The 24,030-nt window shown below is 43.2% G+C and overlaps 1 protein-coding gene across 1 annotated transcript; it reads right to left on the minus strand.

The window, feature by feature from the left end:
• Nucleotides 1-216: 216 nt before the first annotated feature.
• On the minus strand, nt 217-22,354 carry CMTM2 (CKLF like MARVEL transmembrane domain containing 2). The gene is made up of 4 exons (XM_005896578.2): nt 22,139-22,354; nt 21,847-22,005; nt 932-1,033; nt 217-444 (listed from the first exon to the last, which is right to left on the minus strand). The coding sequence occupies exons 1-4, from the start codon at nt 22,352-22,354 to the stop codon at nt 217-219; spliced, it is 705 nt and encodes a 234-aa protein (XP_005896640.2).
• Nucleotides 22,355-24,030: the final 1,676 nt, after the last annotated feature.

The following is a 24,030-nucleotide window of genomic DNA, read 5'->3' on the forward strand; positions in this document are numbered from 1 at the left end:
TTGGCTACTCCTGTTGAATGAATGTTGAACGGTTATGTAAATAACCATTACGTCAACTTTAAGGTTTTCAAAATCCATTTAAGAAGAGATTTCTTTTCCAATCAGAGATGGTGGTTGAAATGGATAAGAAGACCATTCTAGAGAGAAGACAGGCCAGACAATGGAAACATTCTGTGGTGAGACGCCCAGCCACTTGTGACAACGTGTGCCTCCGCCTCACTTCTTGCCTCCCTTTGCCCCTGCTGCCCCCTTTGCCTTGGCTTCCTTTGGTTTTCCTGCCTTTTTTTTCTCTGCATCCACTGGTTTTACTTCAGCCACTGGCTTTTCAGGCTCCTTTGGTGGTGGAGGAACCAGCACATTCCTTTTGATCTTCTTGCCTTTGAAGTGTTTCTTTTGAAGACAAACGTCGACTAAAGCAAAAAGGGCGGCCACACATAAAAAGACCTGGGAAACAAAAGAATCCTCGTTACTTGGGGGCTTTTCCTTCCAAATGTCAGAGTTCCTTCCTGGCTTCCATGATCAGTCGCTGAGGCTTAACCCTCCCCTCAACCCCTCACGCTGCCAGATCCCAGATAGACTTCCGGTTTGCCCCGCTATCCGCCACTCGCTGGCTTCAGCTTCCTCAGCTGAGCCCCATCCCTTCTGTCGGTCACCTCAGCGCATTTTCTTTTTCTCTGCAGACCCGGCCTGGGTGGGGCCCTTTGCTCTGGGGTCCGCAGGCTGCTTTGAAGAGGAAACCATTAGCTAGGTGGGCTCCCTGGACATCATCTTTATTTAAATGGCTTTTCCACGAGAAACACCAACTTTACTTTCAGACTTTGCTTGGATGGCAAAATTTTGTGAAAACAGGGTCTTTTCCTTCGGGGAAAATAACTGTTCTCCCGAAGTGCTGATTTCTGAGCAAATAAACAGCCCAATGTGCAAGACTCACCACAGCGGCAAGGTAGTTCGTTGGCACTGTTTGCCGACTTCTGAGAGCAAAGACCGCGGCCCCCACGAGGAAACCACAGCAAAACAGGTCGTTGAGAAGATCCTGAAAGCATGGGAGAGATAAGTCAGCTCTCAACAGGGCTGAGGCCCCTTCAACACCTGCTGGTCTAGCTTCCGCCAAGGGGAATGGTTTTTAAAATGGCCGCGCTTCCGCCAAAGGGAATCGTTTCCAAACTTCTGCCACATCTAAAATGTGTGTGTGTTAGTCGCCCAGTGGTATCCGACTCTGAGACCCCATGGACTGTAGGCCACCAGGCTCCTCTGTCCATGGGATTTCCCAGGCAAGAGTACTACAGTGGATTGCCATGCCCTTCTCCAGGGGATCTTCCTGATCCAGGGATCGAACCCACATCATCCCCTGCATTGTAGATGGTCCCTTGCATTGCAGGCAGAGTCTTTACCACCTGAGCCACCAGGGTCAGATGATATAGGAAGGTATATAGGAAGATGAATGTATAGTGGGTTAGGGGGACATATCTGTACTTCAACAGCTGGACTCTGAGTTGCTGGACTCTGAGTTGAGACACAAAGTCCAGGATGCTTAACTGCCATTATGAGCTGCCTTGGCTGCTATCCTGTGAAATCACACATTTGGTGGCTATGTTTTTAGCTATGCTTTTCCCCACTTCCAATGCTCACTTAAATAAATTTGCAACACACGACGTCTTTCTACTCTCCGGGCCAGTGCCTCTTTCTGAATAAAGGGTGGGCTGGGTTGCTCACAGGAGGTTCTGTTGGACTGTGATCCTGCGGCTGGAAGCCTGGCAGCGACGTCTTCACCCTCTGCCCACTCCTTCCTGAGCCTTTGTAAGGCCAGATCACTTCCTCATCATCCACCCTCCTTCCCATCCCTTGTGGCTGCAGTCCTGCCCTTGCTCCATATCTGTTTCCATGACCCTATCCTGACAAGGTCCAGATGTTGCCAGTTTGAGCAAAAGGGCTGCCTCCTATGCTGTCTTCCCCTCAAGTACCACCCACTGTGGCTCCCTGGCACAGCCAGATTTAACTCAGAGTTGGCCGAACCAGGGCCACAGCAAGTTGGCTTTCTCCCCCATCACTCCTGAGGCCCAGAGCTTGTGCGTCCTTTTAACCCTGTGGGCAGTGGCTGACCCTGCAGAGTTGGGCAGTGCCATCTTTCCCCTTGATTTCTCTGATGCCATTTTCTGTGGGTTGTCCTTCCCTGGCCACCTTGTCTCAGGCCTTTTTTCCCCCTCTTCAATGTTGTGGATTTTAATACATTGCAAACATACAGAAAATTATAGAACAGCCCAACCCTGCTCCCACCTCCACCGGCCATGATCCACTGAGATTAAACAGATGTTAATGTCTTGCAGTATTTGCCTCATGGCCCTCAAAACAAAAAGAAAAAAAAACAAACCCTAAGCAAAAAAGCTTTGTGGGATGAGCCAGTCTCACCATTCCATACCTGTCCCTGCGTTTTGCATGACTTCCAAGTCTATGGGTAGTCTTCCCAGATGTATAGCAGTATTTTCCTCTCTATTCAGCTCAGTTCAGTTCAGTGACTCAGTCGTATAGCGACTCCATGGACTGCAGCATGCCAGGCCTCCCTGTCCATCACCAACTCATGGAGCTTACCCAGACTCATATCCATTGAGTCGGTGATGCCATCCAACCATCTCATCCTCTGTTGCCCCCTTCTCCTGCCCCCAACCCTTCCCAGCATCAGGGTCTTTTCAAATGAGTCAGCTCTTTGCATCAGGTGGCCAAAGTTTTGGAGTTTCAGCTTCAACATCAGTCCTTCCAATGAACATTCAGGACTGATCTCCTTTAGGATGGACTGGTTGGATCTCCTTGCAGTCCAAGGGATTCTTAAGAGTCTTCTCCAACACCACTGTTCAAAAGCATCAACTCTTCAGCACTCAGCTTTCTTTATAGTCCAACTCTCACATCCATACATGACTACTGGAAAAACCATAGCCTTGACTAGATGGACCTTTGTTGACAAAGTAATGTCTCTGCTTTTTAAAATGCTGTCTAGGTTGGTCATAACTTTACTTCCAAGGAGTAAGCGTCTTTTAATTTCTTGGCTGCAGTCACCATCTGCAGTGATTTTGGAGCCCAGAAAAATAAAGTCTGACACTGTTTCCTCTGTTTCCCCATCTAGTTGCCATGAAGTAATGGGACCGATGCCATGATCTTAGTTTTCTGAATGTTGAGCTTTAAGCCAACTTTTTCACTCTCCTCTTTGACTTTCATCAAGAGGCTCTTTGCTGCTGCTGCTAAGTCGCTTCAGTCGTGTCTGACTCTGTGCGACCCCATAGATGGCAGCCCACCACGCTCCCCCGTCCCTGGGATTCTCCAGGCTCGAACACTGGAGTGGGTTGCCATTTCCTTCTCCAATACATGAAAGTGAAAAGTGAAAGTGAAAGTGAAGTCGTGTCCGACTCTTAGCGACCTCCATCCATGGGATTTTCCAGGCAAGAGTGCTGGAGTGGGGTGCCATTGCCTTCTCCGAAGAGGTTCTTTAGTTCTTCACTTTCTGCCATAAGGGTGGTGTCATCTGCATATCTGAGGTTATTGATATTTCTCCCGGCAATCTTGATTCCAGCTTGTGCTTCATCCAGCCCAGCGTTTCTCATGATGTACTCTGCATATAAGCTAAATAAGCAGGGTGACAATATACAGCCTTGACGTATTCATTTTCCTATTTGGAACCAGTCTGTTGTTCCATGTCCAGTTCTAACTGTTGCTTCCTGACCTGCATACAGATTTCTCAGGAAGCAGGTCAAGTGGTCTCGTATTCCCATCTCTTGAAGAATTTTCCACAGTTTGTTGTGATCCACACAGTTAAAGGCTTTGGCATAGTCAATAAAGCAGAAATAGATGTTTTTCTGGAACTCTCTTACTTTTCAGATGATCCAGCAGATGTTGGCAATTTGATCTCTGGTTCCTCTGCCTTTTCTAAATCCATCTTGAACATCTGGAAGTTCACAGTTCATGTATTGGTGAAACCTGGCTTGGAGAATTTTGAGCATTGCTTTACTAGCGTGTGAGATGAGTACAATTGTGCGGTAGTTTGAGCATTCTTTGGCATTGCCTTTCTTTGGGATTGGAATGAAAACTGACCTTTTCCAGTCCTGTGGCCACTGCTGAGGTTTCCAAATTTGCTGGCATATTGAGTGCAGCACTTTCATAGCATCATCTTTTAGGGTTTGAAATAGCTCAACTGGAACTCCATCATCTCCACTAGCTTTGTTCATAGTGATGCTTCCTAAGGCCCACTTGACTTCATATTCCAGGATGTCTGGCCCTAGGTGAGGGATCACACCATCGTGATTATCTGGGTCATGAAGATCTTTTTTGTACAGTTCTTCTGTGTATTCTCGCCACCTCTTCTTAATATCTTCTGCTTCTGTTAGATCCATACCATTTCTGTCCTTTATTGAGCCCATTTTGCATGAAATGTTCCCTTGGTATCTCTAATTTTCTTAAAGAGATCTCTAGTCTTTCCCATTCTATTGTTTTCCTCTATTTCTTTGTACTGATCACTGAGGAAGGCTTTCTTATCTCTCTATGCTATTCTTTGGAACTCTACATTCAAATGGGTATATCTTTCCTTTTCTCCTTTGTTTTTCACTTCTCTTCTTTTCATAGCTATTTGTAAGGCCTCCTCAGACAGCCATTTTGCTTTTTTGCATTTCTTTTTCTTGGGGAGGGTCTTGATTCCTTGTCTCCTGTACAATGTCACCAACCTCTGTTCAGAGTTCATCACTCTGTCTATCAGATCTAGTCCCTTAAATCTATTTCCCACTTCCACTGTATAATCATAAGGGATTTGAATAGATCATACCTGAATGGTCTAGTGGTTTTCCCTTCTTTTTTCAATGTAAATCTGCATTTGGCAATAAGGAGTTCATGATCTGAGCCACAGTCAGCTCCCAGCCTTGTTTTGCTGACTGTATAGAGCTTCTCCATCTTTGGCTGCAAAAAATATAATCAATCTGATTTCACTGTTGACCATCTGGCGTAGTCCATGTGTAGTCTTATCTTGTGTTTTTGGAAGAGGGTGTTTGCTATGACCAGCACGTTCTCTTGGCAAAACTCTATTACTTTGGCCCTGCTCATTCTGTACTCCAAGGCTAAATTTGCCTGTTACTCCAGGTGTTTCTTGACTTCCTACTTTTGCATTCCAGTCCCCTATAATGAAAAAGATATCTTTTTTGGGTGTTAGTTCTAAAAGGTCTTGTAGGTCTTCATATACCCATTCAACTTCAGCTTCTTCAGCATTACTGGTCGGGCATAGACTTGGATTACCATCATATTATATATTCATAAAAAATATATAGTATTTTGTGTTTCAAATTTCAATAAAAGATGTATCTTATAGCATGTCCTTTTTAAACTGAATTTTTGAGATTTACCCATCTTGAGAAATAGATGAGATTGAGATGAATGAGGCTGAATTCATTAATTTTAGCTAATGTATGAATAAACCAAACTAGAGACATTAGGGTACTTCTGCCTTTTGCTGCTGCTGCTTAGTTGCTTCAGTCGTGTCCAACTCTGTGCGACCCCATAGATGGAAGCCCACGAGGCTCCCCCATCCCTGGGATTCTCCAGGCAAGAACACTGGAGTGGGTTGCCATTTCCTTCTCCAATGCATGAAAGTGAAAAGTGAAAGTGAAGACGCTCAGTCGTATCCGACTCCCAGCGACCCCATGGATTGCAGTCTACCAGGCTCCTCCATCCATGGGATTTTCCAGGCAAGAGTACTGGAGTGGGTTGCCATTGCCTTCATATGCCTGCAGTGAACACTTTTGTCTGTGCCTCTGATGAACATTTTTTCCTTGTTGAGGTGCTGTGAAGCTTTTCTCTAAAAGACCTGTGTCAGTGTTCACTTATGCCCACAAACATATAGGGGTTCCTGTTTCCCATGTCCTTGCCAAGGCCTAGGATTACCAGTCTTATTTTTCTTTGCCCATCTGATGAGTTGAAATGGTACCCTGTTGTTTTACCTTTCAGATCGCTGGTTACCAATGAAGTGTTTTTAAAAACTTGTTTTAGACATTGGAGTTTCCTGTCTATTCATATCCCTTGCCCCATTTTTCTATGGGCTTATTTTTAAATTTTTATGATGTCCTCTTTTGTAAAAGTTTTAATTTTAATGATATACATGTTTTTTCTCTTTTTCTCATGGTCCCAAGTGCGTGTGTGTTCAGTCGTGTTGTGTCCAACTCTTTGTGATCCCTTGGACTGCAGCCTGCCAGGCTCCTCTGTCCATGGGATTTCCCAGGCAAGAATGAACATTTATTAAATACTCCATTCAGCTGTGTTATGCCACCTGTGTCATATGCAAAGCTGCCATATGTATATAGGTATATTTCTGGGTTCTCTCTCTCTCTCTTTTTAATACCTGTATTAGTCTGCTCATGTTGCCATATAACAAAATGCCACAGACTGGGTGGCTTAAGCATCAGACATTTATTTTCCTACAGTTCCAGAGGCTAGAAGTCTATGATCAAAGTGCTAGCAAAGTCAGTTTCTGGTGAGGACTCTTCCTGGTTTGCAGATGGCTGCCTTTTCACCATTTTCTCAGGTGGCCTTTCTGTGGTGGGCAAGGTAGGGGTGGAGAGGAAGTGGGAAGAGGGCAGGGGAGAGGAAGGGAAAGAAACAAGGTCTTGGTTATCTTTTCTTATAGGGACACTAATCCTATCAGATCAGGATTCCATGCTTAGGATCTCATTTAACCTATTTTTTAAAAATAGTTTTATACTTTGCCAACAAAAGTCCGTCTAGTCAAGGCTATGGTTTTTCCAGTGGTCATGTATGGATGTGAGAGTTGGACTGTGAAGAAGGCTGAGCGCTGAAGAATTGATGCTTTTGAACTGTGGTGTTGGAGAAGACTCTTGAGAGTCCCTTGGACTGCAAGGAGGTCCAACCAGTCCATCCTAAAGGAGATCAGTCCTGGGTGTTCATTGGAAGGACTGATGTTAAAGCTGAAACTCCAGTACTTTGGCCACCTCATGCGAAGAGTTGACTCATTTGAAAAGACCCTGATGCTGGGAAGGATTGGGGGCAGGAGGAGAAGGGGACAACAGAGGATGAGATGGCTGGATGGCATCACCGACTCGATGGATGTGAGTTTGAGTGAACTCCGGGAGTTGGTGATGGACAGGGAGGCCTGGCGTGCTGTGATTCATGGGGTCACAAAGAGTCGGACATGACTGAGCAACTGAACTGACTGACATTTATTTTTGGCTCTGCTGAGTCTTCATTGCTGCGTGGGCTTTTCTCTAGCTGCAGTGAGTGGGGGCTACTCTCCCTAGTTGTGATGCGTGGGCTTTCATTGTGATGGCTTCTCTTGTTGTGGAGCTCTAGGGCACGTGGGCTTCAGTAGTTGCAGCACGTGGACTCAGTAATTGTGGCTCGTGGACTCTAGAGCACAGGATCAATAGTTCTTGTGCACAGGTTTATTTGCTCTGCAGCATATGGGATCTTCCCAGACCAGGGATCAAACCTGGGTCTCCTGTATTGGCAGGCAGATTCTTTACCACTGAGCCACCAGGGAAGCCCCTCATTTAATCTTAATTACCACTCTGAAGGCCCCATCTGCAAGTATAGGCACATTGAGGATTAGGATTTTAGCATTAGAATTTTTGGGGTACACATACATTCAATCCATTACAATTTGGTTAGTCTTTTTGTCAACCCCTGAGCTAGTACCAAAGCTTTACTCCAATATCTCCTTGGGTGGGTCCATCCTTGTAATTCTCTTTATTCTTCCATAAGAATCATCTTGAAAAGTTCCACAAACAACCTCTGTTAGGCTGAAATTTCATTTAATGTGGACACTGCTTTGGAATGAAATTGACATCTTTATGAGAGTAACTCTTCACATCTGTGACTGTGGTATATTTCTTCTCTTACTTAGATTTTTTTTTGTTATGTCCAGTAACAAAATGTTGTTATCTCCACATGAAGTTTTACAGTCTTTGAACGGGTTTATTATTCTCAGACACCCATAGTTTCTGTTACTGCTTTAAGTGCTTTCTTTGAAAAACCACATTTTCTCATTATTTGTTGCTGGTATTCAGGAACACTATTTGTTTCTGATTACCTTGTGGAACTCAATCAGTTCTAGTAATTTGAGTCTCTTGGATTTTCAGTGTCTTCTTATTTAAGTCGCTTCAGTCCTGTCCGACTCTGTGTGACCCCATAGACGGCAGCCCACCAGGCTCCCCTGTCTCTGGGATTCTTCAGGCAAGAACACTGGAGTGGGTTGCCATTTCCTTCTCCAATGCATGAAAGTGAAAAGTGAAAGTCGCTTGGTCGTGCCAATTCTTAGCGACCCCATGGACTGCAGCCTTCCAGGCTCCTCCGTCCATGGGATTTTCCAAGCAAGAGTACTGGAATGGGGTGCCATTGCCTTCTCCTGGATTTTCAGTGTAGAGAATCATATTATCAGTGAGTAATGCTAGTTTTTTTATCCTTCCCAATCCATATACCATTTGTTCTTCTTGTCATATTGTACTAAGATCTTCAGCACAATGTTGAATAGAAGTGGGGATAGTAGGCATCTCTAAGGAAATGCTTCTAAGGTTTCACCATGAAATACAACGTTCATTTTAGGCTTGGGTAGGTATTTATTATTAAGTTAAGGAAGTTCCCCTTTTTTCCTGGTTTACTAAGTGGCTTTCAAAAAGTAGTGTTGAATATTACTCAATAATTTTTCTGCAGCTTATGAGATGATTAAATGGTTTTCTCCTTTAAATCAAAGATGGTGAATTATGTTAACAGAACTTTGAGATGAAACCACCTTTATATTCCTGGCAGATGCCCTGCTTGGTCATGATGTCATGGTGCACTACTTGCTTATGTATTGCTTGATTTAGTTTGCTAGTGTTTTTATTGAGAATTTTTATTGCTATACTCAAATAATATATGCCTATAGTTTACTTTCTTTATCATGTCTGGTTTTAAGATCAAAGCCTTACCAGATGGTACAATATATTATAAACCTCCCCCCCCCCCGCCATTTTTTAAAGAGAAAAAAGGGACAGACCAGTGGAACTGAATATGAAGTCTAAAAATCAACTGCATATGGGATTAAAAAAATTTATTTTTGGCTACATGTGGCATACAGGATCTTAGTTCTCTGACAAGATCAAAACCATGCACCCTGCAGTGGAAGCATGGATTCTTAACCACTGGACCACCAAAGGAGTCCCTCATGTGGGATTTTAGCATCTAACAAAAATGCCATTTCAAATCAGCAGAGGGGCAAGTTGTACTGTTCAATAAATGAATAAACTGAGTGACAGGGTGAAATAGTTGGCAAGCCATCAGGATACCAAGCTGGAGCCATGGTTCACACCATCTGCCAAACGATTCCACATAAATCAAAAGATTTAATAAGTGCCAGATGAAAACAGGGGTGAATTGCTTTATGACCTATTTTTCTATTTCTTTTTGAGTCAATTTTTGTACACTGTGGTGACCCAAGGACCAAAGAGCATCTGCTTGGTTTTATCTAAAACCAAGGAGGGTCTTGGAACGCAGGAACGGAAAAACCAGACTCTTATCGTCCTTCCCTCCCCCATGTTGTAACTATTAATGGATTTCAGGTCCTCCTGAGCAGTGTAACCTGTCTCCCCTCCTATCCCACACATGGAGAAGGTATTTACCTTACTCTTACTCCACCAGTATACGTGCCTCATCCAATCAGCAAATGACCCACAAGACCCCTATCCCACTCCTGGTACCCTGGGTATAAAAGTGGACTAAAGATTCCTGTTCAATGTCGGTTCTCCCTTGAGCTGGTCCACTGTTCTAACAGCATCTCCCACTCTAATAAATTTTTTAAAAATCTTTTATTTTTTAAATATAAATTTATTTACTTTAATTGGAGGCTAATTACTTTACAATATGGTATTGGTTTTGCCATACATCAACATGAATCCCCCACAGGTGTACACGTGATCTCCATCCTGAACCCCCCTCCCACCTCCCTCCCCATTCCCTCTCATTCTGTCTCATGTCTGGAAATTCTTTTCCAACCCGCACCTGGACCACGACATACATCATATATTTTCTGAGAAATTAACTCTATATTCCAATTTATTGGCATAAAGGTTCATATTTTCCCTACGATCTTTAAAACCTCTTCTTTATACTAATATTTTTCTTTGTCCTCTTTTTTTCTTGAGGTTTATGGTTTATCTCCTTTATTAGTCTTTTCAAAGAAATAGATTTTGGTTTTATTAGTCCTCACTAATAATAGGACCTTTGTTTCCTATTTCATTAATTTTAGCTCTTTGACACTGCCTTCATAATTCTTTTTTGGTTTGTCTTGTCACATATAGATATGTGAATTGTTAATTTTCATTGTTCTTTTCTCAGTATATAGACTTGAATTTGGATTGCTTAACTGCATTCTACAGATAGTATTTGCTAATACTACATGTAACTAAATCCCTATGTGTTTGGGGAAAACCATTAAATTTCCCCCAAATACATAAAGATTTAAATTTTACTGATTTATTTCTAATTATATTGCATTGAAGTTAGAGAATGTGGTCTATATCATATCAGTTCCTTGTTATTTGTTTATTTTTGCATTGTGGTGTCATTGAGGATAACTTTTGTGATTGTTTCAAGTACGCCTGAAAGAATGTATAGCCTGTTACTCTGGGGTGTAGGGTTCTATATGTCCTATTGATATATATAGCAGTGGATCAAGCTATCAATTACTGAAGGAGACATGTTAAAATCTCCCACTATGGTTATAATTAAGTTCATTTTTGTCTTTTATATTTAGGGAGCTATATTGTTAGGTATACGGGCTTTCCCAGTGGCTCAGTGCTAAAGACAGAAGACAACGTCTCAACGCAGAACACAATGCAAAAGATGGTGTGGGTTTGATCCCTGGGTTGGAAAGATCCCTTGCAGGAGGAAATGGCAACCTCCTCCAGTATTCTTGCCAGAAAAATCCCATGGACAGAGGAGTCTGGTGGGCTTACAGTCCATAGGGTCACGGAGTCAGATATGACTGAGTGAGCACACAGGCATTGTTAGGTACATACAAGTTCAGAATTGCTATATGTAGTGATCCTCTTGACATACTTAGTTTTTAAAACATAAAATTTGTTTACTACAATGGTAAAGTTACATTAGCTTTTTTTTAGTTAGTATTTTCCTCTAATTTTTTTCTATCTCTTACAACCTTTCTCCACATGCCTTGTTGTGATGTAAAAAATCTATTCTTAGGGTCCTTTCTCTTTTAAATGAATGATATAGTCCATTTATATTTGCCATCATTTATGATATATTTGGATGCACGTCCACCATTTTATTTTTTTCTATTTAACATATAATACACATTCCAAATTCACTGCAGATGGTGACTGCAGCCATGAAATTAAAAGACGCTTACTCCTTGGAAGGAAAGTTATGACCAACCTAGATAGCATATTCAAAAGCAGAGACATTACTTTGCCAACAAAGGTCCGTCTAGCAAAGGCTATGGTTTTTCCAGTGGTCATGTATGGATGTGAGAGCTGGACTGTGAAGAAAGCTGAGCGCCGAAGAATTGATGCTTTTGAACTGTGGTGTTGGAGAACTCTTAAGAGTCCCTTGGACTGCAAGGAGATACAACCAGTCCATTCTAAAGGAGATCAGCCCTGGGATTTCTTTGGAAGGAATGATGCTAAAGCTGAAACTCCAGTACTTTGGCCACCTCATGCAAAGTGCTGACTCACTGGAAAAGACCCTGATGCTGGGAGGGATCGGGGGCAGGAGGAGAAGGAGATGACAGAGGATGAAATGGCTAGATGGCATCACCGACTTGATGGACATGAGTTTGAGTGAACTCTGGGAGTTGATGATGGACAGGGAGGCCTGGCGTGCTGTGGTTAATGAGGTTGCAAAGAGTCAGACACGACTGAGCAACTGAACTGAACTGAACACATTCCTTTTTATTTTCCCCTTTTTACCTTCTATTGAGTCATGTCCCTCGATTCTCTTTTTACCCTTTCGTTTCAACAGGTTGGATGTTATATATCCCGGGATTCTGCAGCTTCTCTGGTGGCTCAAATGGTAAAGAATCTGACCTGCAATGTAGGAGACCCAGGTTCTCTCCCTGAGTCAGGGAAAATCCCCTGGAGAAGGGAATGGCTATCCACTCCAGTATTCTTGCCTGGGAAATCCCATAGACAGAGGAACCTGGAAGGCTACAGTCCATGGGGTTGCAAAGAGTCGGACACTACTGAAGCGACTTAACACACACATACACATATATCCTGGAATTCTATTCTTTAGCAAAATAATATTATGTTTTAATATGTTAATGGAGAAGGCAATGGCACCCCACTCCAGTACTCTGGCCTGGAAAATCCCATGGACGGAGGAGCCTGGTAGGCTGCAGTCCATGGGGTCGCTAGGAGTCGGACATGACTGAGCAACTTCACTTCACTTTCCACTTTCATGCACTGGAGAGGGAAATGGCAGCCTACTCCAGTGTTCTTGCCTGGAGAATCCCAGGGATGGGGAGCCTGGTGGGCTGCCGTCTATGGGGTCACACAGAGTCGGACACGACTGAAGTGACTTAGCATAGCAATATGTTAATATTAATATTATTACCAAGTCTACCGCTACTCCCAATAAAGGACTTTCGTTTATCATCTGCCACCACTATAGACTTACATGTTATTGTGTTGCTGCTACTTTAGATCCACCTTGGTTTAGTGTTCTCTCCGATAAAGCTATTAATAAGTTCTTAAAAACCAAGCAACCTTGGTCAAAATGTTTAAAGTCAATCCACAAGCTTACTAGGTTATTTGTTTACTGTTCCTTTTTTACACTGCAAACATTTCTTTTGGGTGTAATTTCATTCTTCCTGAAGTTTTTTACTAGATCCTTCAGTGAGGGTCAATGAAAGGGAAACATTTTTTCCTCATTCTAATTGTGTCTTTTACTCTTTTCACCTCAGTCTCTTAAAGAAATTATTCCATTGCTTTTTGGCCACTTTGTTGCTGTTGAAAAATATGAAGTTAGTCTAATAGTTTGAGCTGTCTTTTTTAAGGTAAATTGTCTTTTCTGTTGGTTTGATTTGCTTTTTTCTTTGCCTCTGATGATCAGCTGTGCCTCTATGACATGTCTAGGTATGGCTTTATTTTTATTTATTCTTCTTGGTCCCTCTTTGAGAATTCATGTCTCTCATTAAATCTAATATTAATATGCCACTCAGTTTTTTTTTGGTTATTCTTTTCATAGAGTATCCTTTTCCATTTTCACTTTCAACCTATTTGTATATTTGGATTTAAAGGAATTCTCCTGTGATCCTCATATAGTAGAATTACATTTTTTTTTAATATAATCTATTCTGATAATCTTTACTTTTCAACTGAAGAGTTTAATCTATGAACACTTAAAGTAATTCAGTTCAGTTCAGTTGCTCAGTCATGTCTGACTCTTTGCGACCCCATGAATCACAGCACGCCAGGCCTCCCTGTCCATCACCAACTCCTGGAGTTCACCCAGACTCACATCCATCGAGTCAGTGATGCCATCCAGCCATCTCATCCTCTGTCGTCCCCTTCTCCTCCTGCCCCCAATCCTTCCCAGCATCAGGGTCTTTTCCAATGAGTCAACTCTTCGCATGAGGTGGCCAAAGTATTGGAGTTTCAGCCTCAGCAACAGTCCTTCCAATGAACACCCAGGACTGGTCTCCTTTAGGATGGACTGGTTGGATCTCCTTGCAGTCCAAGGGACTCTCAAGAGTTACTGATGACTTATTTCTGTAATTTTGCTATTTATTCTCTATATTTCATATTTCTTTGTTCCTCAGTGTCTCCATTATTGCTTTATTTTGTATTTACTTTTTTGAAATGTGCCAATTTTATTCTCTTATTTCCTTTATGTCTATATATTTTAGTTAATTTCTTAGTGGTCACCTTGGGATTATTATTGGTATCTTAAATTTATAACAATCTCATTTGCATTGATACCAGCTGAGCTTCAGTAGTACACAGAAACTCATTATTATTGTCACAAATTGTATCTTTATACATTGTGGTCCATTAACATAGATTTAAATGGTTTTATGCATTTGTCTTTCAAATCATATCAGAAAAGAAAGAAGAGTTACAAACCCAAAATACAAGAATACTGGCTTTTATATTTCCTATGTAGTTACCTTTACTGGTGTTATTTTATGGCTTCAAATTATTGTCTGGTGTCCTTTCATTTTGGCCTGAAGCATTTCTTGTAGAGCAGGTATATCAGCAACAAATTCCATCAATTTTTGTTTACATGGGAATATCATCATTTCTCCTTCATTTTTATTTATTTTTAAAGGTTCTCCTTCATTTCTGAATGGTAATTTTTGAAGGGCAACTTCAAATTTGAAGGTTATTGTATTCATTTCTTGAGGTTGCAAAAACAGAGTACTACTACCTGCATGGGTTAGAACAACATAAATTTAATGTTTCAGCTGTGGAAGCCAGAAATCTGAAATAGGTATGCAGGGCCCTGCTTCCTCTAAAGATGCTTGAGTAATTATCTGTTTTGGGCTTCTCCTCCAGCTTCTTGTAGCTTGAGGCATTCCTTGTCTTGTCTTGTCTTCCTATCTTCTTCCTGTGTCTCTTCACATTGTCTTCTTTCTGTTTATATCTGTATCTGTGTCCAAGTTCCTCCCTTTTACAAAGACACTAGTCATATTGGATTAGGTCCACTCTGATAACCTCATCTTTATTTGACCATCGGCAAGGACCTTATTTCCAAATAAGGTCATGTTCACAGGAACTGGGAGTTAAGACATCACCATATTTGGGGGGTACATAATTCAACCCATTACAGACAGCACATTTAAAAGATGGAATTTTTGGTGGATAGTTTTTTTTTTTCTTCCCCCCTTTAGGACTGTAAATACATCATTCCACTCCCTCAGGTCTCCATGGTGTCTGATGAGAAATTAGTTGTTAATCTTATTAAGGCTCCCTTGTACAAGATGAGTTACTTCTCTCATAACTTTCAAGACTTTCTCCTGTCTTCATCTTTAGACAGTTTGATTATAATGTGTCTCAGAGTGGATCACTTTGAGTTTATCCTACTTGGCTCCTTTTGGATGCATAGATTCCTATCTTTTACCAAATTTGGAAAGATTTTGGCATTATTTCTTTGAATATTCTTTCTGTCCCTTTCTCTCGTTTTTCCCCTTTTGGGACTCTGCCTATGTTAGTATGCTTGATGGTGTCCCATGGGTCTGTTAGACTCTGTTCATTTTTTCTTCATTCTTTTTTCTGTTTCTCAAACTGAATGGTCTCAATTGACCTGTCTTCAGGCTCACTGATTCATTCTTCTGCCTGTTCAAATCTGCTGTTTAAAAAGCTCTAGTGAATTTTTCACTTCAGTTATATTAGTTTTCAGCTCCAGAATTTCTATCTGGTTTCTTTTTAAGCTTCTCTTTACTGACATTATATATTTGGTTCATGATTGTTCTCTTGGTTTCCTTTAGTTCCTTGAGCATTTTAAAGACATTTAAAGTCTTTGTCTAGTAAGACCAATATCTAGGTTTCTTCAGCAGCAGTCTCTATTAATATATATATATATTTTCTGTGAATGGGCCAAACTTTTTTTGCATGCCTTATAATTCTTTGAAAACTGTGCATTTTGAATATAATAATATAGTTACTCTGGAAACCATATTGCCTCTAGAGTTTGTTGCTGCTGTTTGTTGTGAGTTAAAAGTCATTTGTATGTTTAATGTTTTTTCCTAAACTATGTTTTAAAAGATTGTATTCTTTCTCTTGTGTGGCCACCAATGTCTTTGTCTTTCATCAGCTTAATAATCAGGAGATTATTTGATGGGTATTTCCTTAAATATTGGAAACAAACAAGTCTTTGCAAATTGGCTTTATATTAGGGCACTCCTTCAATACCTCTCCAAGCTGTTTAGATCTCTTAGTTTTTACTTGCTGCTTGTGTAGAGCCTAAAGGTCAGGCAAAGACGAAAGCTTAGTTCTTTTTTTTTTTCCTGGGCATGTGCTGTCCTAGATTACCTGGTAGAGGTGGAGGCTTTTCAAAGCTCTTATTTCTCCCATTCGTCTCCTTCCCAAACTTCTGATCTGTCTACTTCTTGGAAAACCTTGCCCCAGGTTTATATTAGTACATATGCCTTTAAATGCTATTAACAAATGTTATCTAGGAGGCTGCTTCAGCCTTGAGAAAACTCTGAGGCAGGTGACACAAAGGCAAATCCCTGGCCAGTCCTTCAGGGAGCCACCAGATAGGTCAAGCACACAACTTAATTCTTTGGGAACAAGATTTGTATTGTTTCCTCTGCCACCAGCAAGGAATATGGTCAGGAATGTGGGCTATCTTCATGTCCACTGACAAGCTGGGGATTGAGGGATGGCAGGCAGGTTAAGTTATAAGGCTACAAAATTCTCTTACCCAAATTCAATAACTTCTTTCTCCATTAAGCATTTTGTTTTTAATTAGATTTCAGAGCTCTGAAAAAGTTGATTCTGACAGTTTTTGAAAGCCTAATCATTGCTGTAGTGGAAGGACAGAGATTTGGAATTCCCTACTCTGTCCTTTTTTTTTTTTTTTTGGCTGCACAGCATGTGGGATCTCAGGGGATTGAACCTGCACCCCCTGCATTGGAAGTGCAAAGTCAATCACTGGACTTCCAGGGAAAGTCCTACTCTGCCATTTTTAGTGATGTCACTCATTAAATCTGGAGGGGTCTCAGTTACTATCACTTTGAATATTCTCTATTCTCTTGTGTGTCTCCTTCTGGAATTCCTATTAGGTTTATGATGGACTTTCTCATTCCATATTCTATGTTTCAACTTCTCTCTTCATATTTTCCTCTCTTTATCCATCAGTAATATATTCTGGGTAATTTTCCCACATTCTTAGGCTCATTGCTTCCCCAGCTTTTGTCTAAATATTTTTTAACCAATTTATTGACATTTTTATTTCTATAACCATATGTTCAGGTTCTAGACATTATATCTTGTAATTTTTTAAAAATCTGTCTATTCTGACCTCTTAATATCTTATTCTTTTCTTCAGGCTTTTATTTATGTATTTATAATTTACTGCTGCTAAGTCGCTTCAGTCGTGTCCAACTCTGTGCGACCCCATAGACGGCAGCCCACTAGGCCCCGCCGTCCCTGGGATTCTCTAGGCAAGAACACTGGAGTGGGTTGCCATTTCCTCCTCCAATTCATGAAAGTGAAAAGTGAAAGTGAAGTCGCTCAGTCGGGTTCCGACTCTTAGCGACCCCATGGACTGCAGCCTACCAGGCTCCTCCGTCCATGGGATTTTCCAGGCAAGAGTACTGGAGTGGGGTGCCATTGCCTTCTATTTATAATTTAAATGTATTATAAATTATTTTCAGTTCTTTTATTATCTCATATTCTAAGGGTTCTAATCCTTCCATTTGTTATTTTTGCTGGTTCTTGATTCTTAGTCATGAGTTTTGTAGTTTTGAACTGTGAATTCATTTTTGATTGCCCCCCCCCCCCAACACACACCCTTTTCATTATAGGGGACTGGAATGCAAAAGTAGGAAATAAAGAAACACCTGGAGTAATAGGCAAATTTGGCCTTGGAGTACAGAATGAAGCAGGGCAAAGGTAATAGAGTTTTGCCAAGAGAAGGCACTGGTCATAGCAAACACCTTCTTCCAACAACACAAGATAAGACTCTACAAATAGACATCACCAGATGGCCAATACTGAAATCAGACTGATTATATTCTTTGCAGCCAAAGATGGAGAAGCTCTATACAGTCAGCAAAACAAGGCTGGGAGCTGACTGTGTCTCAGATCATGAACTCCTTATTGCCAAATTCAGACTGAAATTGAAGAAAGTAGGGAAAACCACTAGACCATTCAGGTATGACCTAAATCAAATCCCTTATGATTATACAGTGGAAGTGAGAAATGGATTTAAGTGACTAGACCTGATAGATAGAGTGCCCGATGAACTATGGACAGAGGTTCATGACATTGTACAGGAGACAGGGATCAAGACCCTCCCCAAGAAAAAGAAATGCAAAAAAGCAAAATGGCTGTCTGAGGAGGCCTTACAAACAGCTGTGAAAAGAAGAGAAGTGAAAAACAAAGGAGAAAAGGAAAGATATACCTATTTGAATGCAGAGTTCCAAAGAATAGCAAGGAGAGATAAGAAAGCCTTCCTCAGTGATCAGTACAAAGAAATAGAGGAAAACAATAGAATAGGAAAGACTAGAGATCTCTTTAAGAAACTTAGAGATACAATGGGAACATTTCATGCAAAATGGGCTCAATAAAGGACAGAAATGGTATGGACCTAACAGAAGATATTAAGAAGAGATGGCAAGAATACACAGAAGAACTGTACAAAAAAGATCTTCATGACCCAGATAATCACGATGGTGTGATCCCTTACCTAGAGCCAGACATCCTGGAATATGAAGTCAAGTGGGTCTTAGGAAGCATCACTATGAACAAAGCTAGTGGAGATGATGGAGTTCCAGTTGAGCTATTTCAAACCCTAAAAGATGATGCTATGAAAGTGCTGCACTCAATATGCCAGCAAATTTGGAAACCTCAGCAGTGGCCACAGGACTGGAAAAGGTCAGTTTTCATTCCAATCCCAAAGAAAGGCAATGCCAAAGAATGCTCAAACTACCGCACAATTGTACTCATCTCACACGCTAGTGAAGTAATGCTCAAAATTCTCCAAGCCAGGTTTCACCAATACATGAACTGTGAACTTCCAGATGTTCAAGATGGATTTAGAAAAGGCAGAGGAACCAGAGATCAAATTGCCAACATCTGCTGGATCATCTAAAAAGTAAGAGAGTTCCAGAAAAACATCTATTTCTGCTTTATTGACTATGCCAAAGCCTTTAACTGTGTGGATCACAACAAACTGTGGAAAATTCTTCAAGAGATGGGAATACGAGACCACTTGACCTGCTTCCTGAGAAATCTGTATGCAGGTCAGGAAGCAACAGTTAGAACTGGACATGGAACAACAGACTGGTTCCAAATAGGAAAATGAATACGTCAAGGCTGTATATTGTCACCCTGCTTATTTAGCTTATATGCAGAGTACATCATGAGAAACGCTGGGCTGGATGAAGCACAAGCTGGAATCAAGATTGCCGGGAGAAATATCAATAACCTCAGATATGCAGATGACACCACCCTTATGGCAGAAAGTGAAGAAGAACTAAAGAGCCTCTTGATGAGAGTGAAAGAGGACAGAGAAAAAGTTGGCTTAAAGCTCAACATTCAGAAAACGAAGATCATGGCATCCGGTCCCATCACTTCATGGCAACTAAATGGGGAAACAGAGGAAACAGTGGCTGACTTTATTTTCTTGGGCTCCAAAATCACTGCAGATGGTGATTGCAGCCAAGAAATTAAAAGATGTTTACTCCTTGGAAGGAAAGTTATGACCAACCTAGAGAACATTTTAAAAAGCAGAGACATTACTTTGCCAACAAAGGTCCATCTAGTCAAGGCTATGGTTTTTCCAGTAGTCATGTATGGATGTGAGAGTTGGACTATAAAGAAAGCTGAGCACTGAAGAATTGATGCTTTTGAACTGTGGTGTTGAAGAAGACTCTTGAGAGTCCCTTGGACTGCAAGGAGATCCAACCAGTTCATCCTAAAGGAGATCAGTCCTGAATATTCATTGGAAGGACTGATGTTGAAGCTGAAACTCCAATACTTTGGCCACCTGATGCAAAGAGCTGACTCATCTGAAAAGTCCCTGATGCTAGGAAAGATTGAAGGTGGGAGGAGAAGGGGATGACAGAGGATGAGATGGTTGGATGGCTTCACCGACTCAATGGACATGAGTTTAGGTAAGCTCCAGGAGTTGGTGATGGACAGGGAGGCCTGGCGTGTTGCAGTCCATGGAGTTACAAAGAGTCTGACATGACTGGGCGACTGAACTGAATGTAACCTGTCTTGTGAGATCTGTTTATGCTTTGATTATGATTTTGCACTTGTTTGTCAGGAATCCCATGGATTTCTTTAGAATACTATCAAATTGGGATTGATTTTTATGCCAGTTCCCAGGCACTGTGTTTTCTAAACTTCATGAAGGTTTCCAGGCTGAAGGCAGGAAAAACTTAAACCAAATGTATACAAAGGGCTTCCCAGGTGGTGCTAGTGGTAAAGAACTCACCTGCCAATGCCGGTGACATAAGAGACGAGGGTTCAATCCCTGGATCAGGAAGATCCCCTGGAGGGGGACATGGCAACTCACTCCAGTATTCTTGCCTGGAGAATCGCATAAACAAAGGAGCCTGGCAGGCTACAGTCCATAGGGTCACACAGAATCAGACATGACTGAAGTGCCTTAGCAGGTACACACACATACAAAGTGTAGGCTCAAGGTTCATATTTCTCAAGGTCTTTTTTGGTTTCTCCTCACTGAAAACTTAGGTAGAGATGAGTATGCTTTCTTGTTCCTCTGTGTAAGGAAAAGGTGTCTCCTCTGTCTTTTCCGTCAGGGTACAATCTTTGCAGGATACTGGCCTTATGTGGGATTCTTGGTTCTAAATCTCCACTTTGCCTAGGACCAAGGCCGCATCTCTTAACTTGAGAATATGTGAGAATCCATGTTCAGAGTTCCTGGGCTAACACTTCATGGGCCATCTCCACCCACACTGAAGCAGCTGATTAGATCCCTGCTCCTGTTTCCCATTTCTGGCATCTGTGTGTTTCCCCCCTTTTTTCCTTTTGCCAATTCAGCCATTCAGTTACATCAATAGTGTTTACATTTCCCCCCTAATAGTTTTATGTAAGTACAGCAGGAGGATTTTCAGGGTTCAGTGATTTTTCATCTTGTGGGAACTACCAGTATCTTCTCAAGGACTTTGGCTGGAAATGTGTCCTCTGCTTATCCCTTTCCCAAGAGCCTTATATGGCCCTCTTTTCTTTTCTCCAGACCTGTGGGTCCCTGGACTCTAAAAACTTTTAATAAGTAGGCAGGACAGATTGCAGTTAGGGACTTGGACTCCACTGATAAAGCTGGGTTTGAATTCTTTTTCTGCCACTTACTACCTGAATTACCTGGGGGCAAGTTGCTTGGCCATTCTGAACCCATTTCGTGTATAAAGTGAGTGAAAACAGTGAGCATAGGACTCTAGAGACATGCTGTGATCGAGCAATGAACAAGGGACCTTGGGTTAGTTGGAAGTTAGGTAGGTAAGTTTTGTGATTACCCAATGGGCAAAGGTTCAACTCTGTGAGTCTTCGCATCAGGCACTTTATTTTTCCTCTTTAGGAACAATCTAATACAAGAGTATTACTGTCTTCATGTTACAGATGAAGAAACAGAGTCTGGGAGTGGTAACTTGCCCAGCTCAGTCCCATTCCAGTGAATGATTGCTTTGGGCTGAACATATTTCTGGGCTTAACATCCCTTTACAAGGATAGTCACTGGAGATCTGGTGGTACTTTAAAAGTGATTTTTCTTTTTAATTCTCATTTTATATGATTGATTTCTTTCTTGGATTTCAGGCAACAGGGTACCTTTGAAGTGATCTTTTCAGTCAAGTGTGCTGGCATAGGGGTTGGCAGGAACCACTGGTTGCTACACCCCTCTTGCTGCCAAGGAGAGCAAAGCTTCAGGAAAGCAGACTTCTTCCTTTGACCACCAGGTAGGGAAGGGGCCCTCCACCCTTAAGCTGAGCTTTTTGGAAGCCTTTTCTACCTAACTTCAGCTGCCCCTGCTCTGGCCCTGACTGAAGGTGCTAAGCCCATGCCTGGAACACAATAAGAGAGATGAGGTGTATCTCTTTGTTCAGTCACTTTTCAAGTGCCAAGATACACGCGTGGATGTCACACCAGGCTCAGCCACTCCCCACCACCCCTCACTTACAGAAATGGGCCACAGGATGAAGGGCAGGTATCTCTGGATGGCGAAGGTGTAGATAATGAAGAAGAAGATGAAGATGGATATCTCCATGGTGATGATGAGTGTCAGGAGGGGGTGTACAGTGCTCCCCGTGAACATTACCAGCGAACCTATTAGGCAGGCCTGCCGGGAGACATGCCCTTTGAGCCATGGCAAAGGGCTCAGGCCACAGGAGCCCCAGGGAGCCAACTCCTTCTCCTTCCTCCCATCTTTGGATCCCATCCCGCTCCCACCCAGGGATACAGGCCCAACTTACCAAGCTAATGAGCTTGACCTCAGCGTGCCCCACACTCCAGAACTCTTTATTGCTGTCCTTGAATTCCCACTTGTAACGGCGACACCCCTTCCTCGTTCCCACTTCGTCCTTGGGCTGCTCTGACTTTTTCTTGGGCTCCTCTGGGTCTTTCTCGCCCTTCTGCGGCGGTGGCGCTTCAGCTGCCGGTTCCCCGGGTTTGCCCTTTTTATCAGCCATCTGACCGTGAAGTTCTCAGGTTCTCACGGCCTGCCCAACTTCTCCTGCCGTCCCTGGCCAGGCTCGGCCTTTGTGTGAGCCAGATGCCCACCGACCTACTTAGAGGCCGCGCTCAGCCAACTGCCAGGGAGGAGGAGCGAAAAGCCAACGCCTGGCACCCTCCTGGCACGCGCCTGGTCTCGCCACGCGAGTCCCCTCCACCCGCCCCTGGCCCCCGGCCCCCGGCCCCCGCCCTCCGGCGGGCGGGACCCGCCAGGAGCACCGCGCGCATCTCCGGGCACCGCTAGCATCTCCATCTCCCGGCCGCCCACCCCTTGCGAGGAAGCCGCCGCCCCAACTCCGGCTCAGGTGGTGGTGGTAGTTCAGCTGCCGCGCTGAACTCCCCTCGCAACTTCGACCTCGCGAGGCCTCTGGAGGCGGTCCAGGGCTGTAAGTTTACGCCGGCAAACGTAACGCGACTTTTACGCAAGGCGGCATGAACAAGCAGAACTATTACAGGTTTAGCAGTCCCGATTTTATGATCACATGTGGGCCGAAATGGGTGACAGCGTGAGAGCTCAGCGGCGAGAGCCGCCGGAGGAAGGAGTTGGCCGGGTTTTTTTTCATAGGCGTCCACCAGGGTTCCTCTGCGAGGTTGCTTTCGAGGATGGCTGCCACTGGCTGCGTTGCTTCACAGTTGCCCTTGTAGGTGCGTTTGGGCCTCCCCTTGTGGGTGTCCTTGTGGGTGGGGTGGGTTCCGGGGCCAAGGGTCCACTGGTTATCATTTTGATTCCCAGGGCTTTTTTCAAGTTATTCCTCATCGTCTTGGTGACCAGAGTTGCATCGATGACACACACGGTTGCTGCTGTGAGACATAGGGCCTGGCAGACACAAGACCAGATGCAGGAAGGAAAGATGGGGTTATTTTGCAGCTCCGCAGCAACCTGTGTTCCTTATCCTGGTGTGTGGGAGAGTGTGGGGAGGGGCCTGTGGGTGGCCCCTTGTCCCCCACTGACCCTCCACTATCTCCTTGGTGTCTGCCCACTTGGCTGCTGCAAGCCCCATTGGGGCATTCCCAGAAAAAGGGTTTTTGGACATGGGCTTTACCACCAGGGATGACCTTGCCTAAGGCCTGAGGCCCTAGGAGGAGAAAAGGGCACTGATCCTAAGGGGCTCCAGGTGGCGGTGGAGTCCTGAGAAGGCCCCTGGATGGAAAGGACTCTTGGGCTATATTTGAAAGGGCAGATAGTTGTTTCCAAAGAGACAAACTGGGAGGAAGAGAATTCCAGGTACCCAAATGGGGTCTCCATCTGGTGTGGCTGAGACCTGTGGAGCTGGTGAGGGAGGGGGCAGAGTTGAGGCTGGGGAGGTCCAGGATCTGGGACTTCATCAAGAGGGGAGGGGAGGTTCCAGATTCAGGAAGCCCATTTGTTCCAAGATGAATGGAGAGTGAACAGGGCTTGAGGCAGGGAGACCAGTGTCTGTGTTGAGGGGCTTGGGGTAGGGGTGGGGTTGTTCTGACCCTCCAGGTAAGTATTGATGGAGACCTGGGGGTGGGAACTCCTGAGAAGGCGTGATGGCTGAGTTAACAGATACGGATCATGGCCTATAACACCCAAGATTCCAAGTACTCCTCAGTTCCTGTCTGCCTTGTATGTTTCTCTTTCTGTGTGTGGGTTGCTAAGTCGATTCAGTCC

Source organism: Bos mutus, chromosome 18, assembly GCF_027580195.1.
Source record: "Bos mutus isolate GX-2022 chromosome 18, NWIPB_WYAK_1.1, whole genome shotgun sequence".
NCBI lineage: Eukaryota > Metazoa > Chordata > Mammalia > Artiodactyla > Bovidae > Bos > Bos mutus.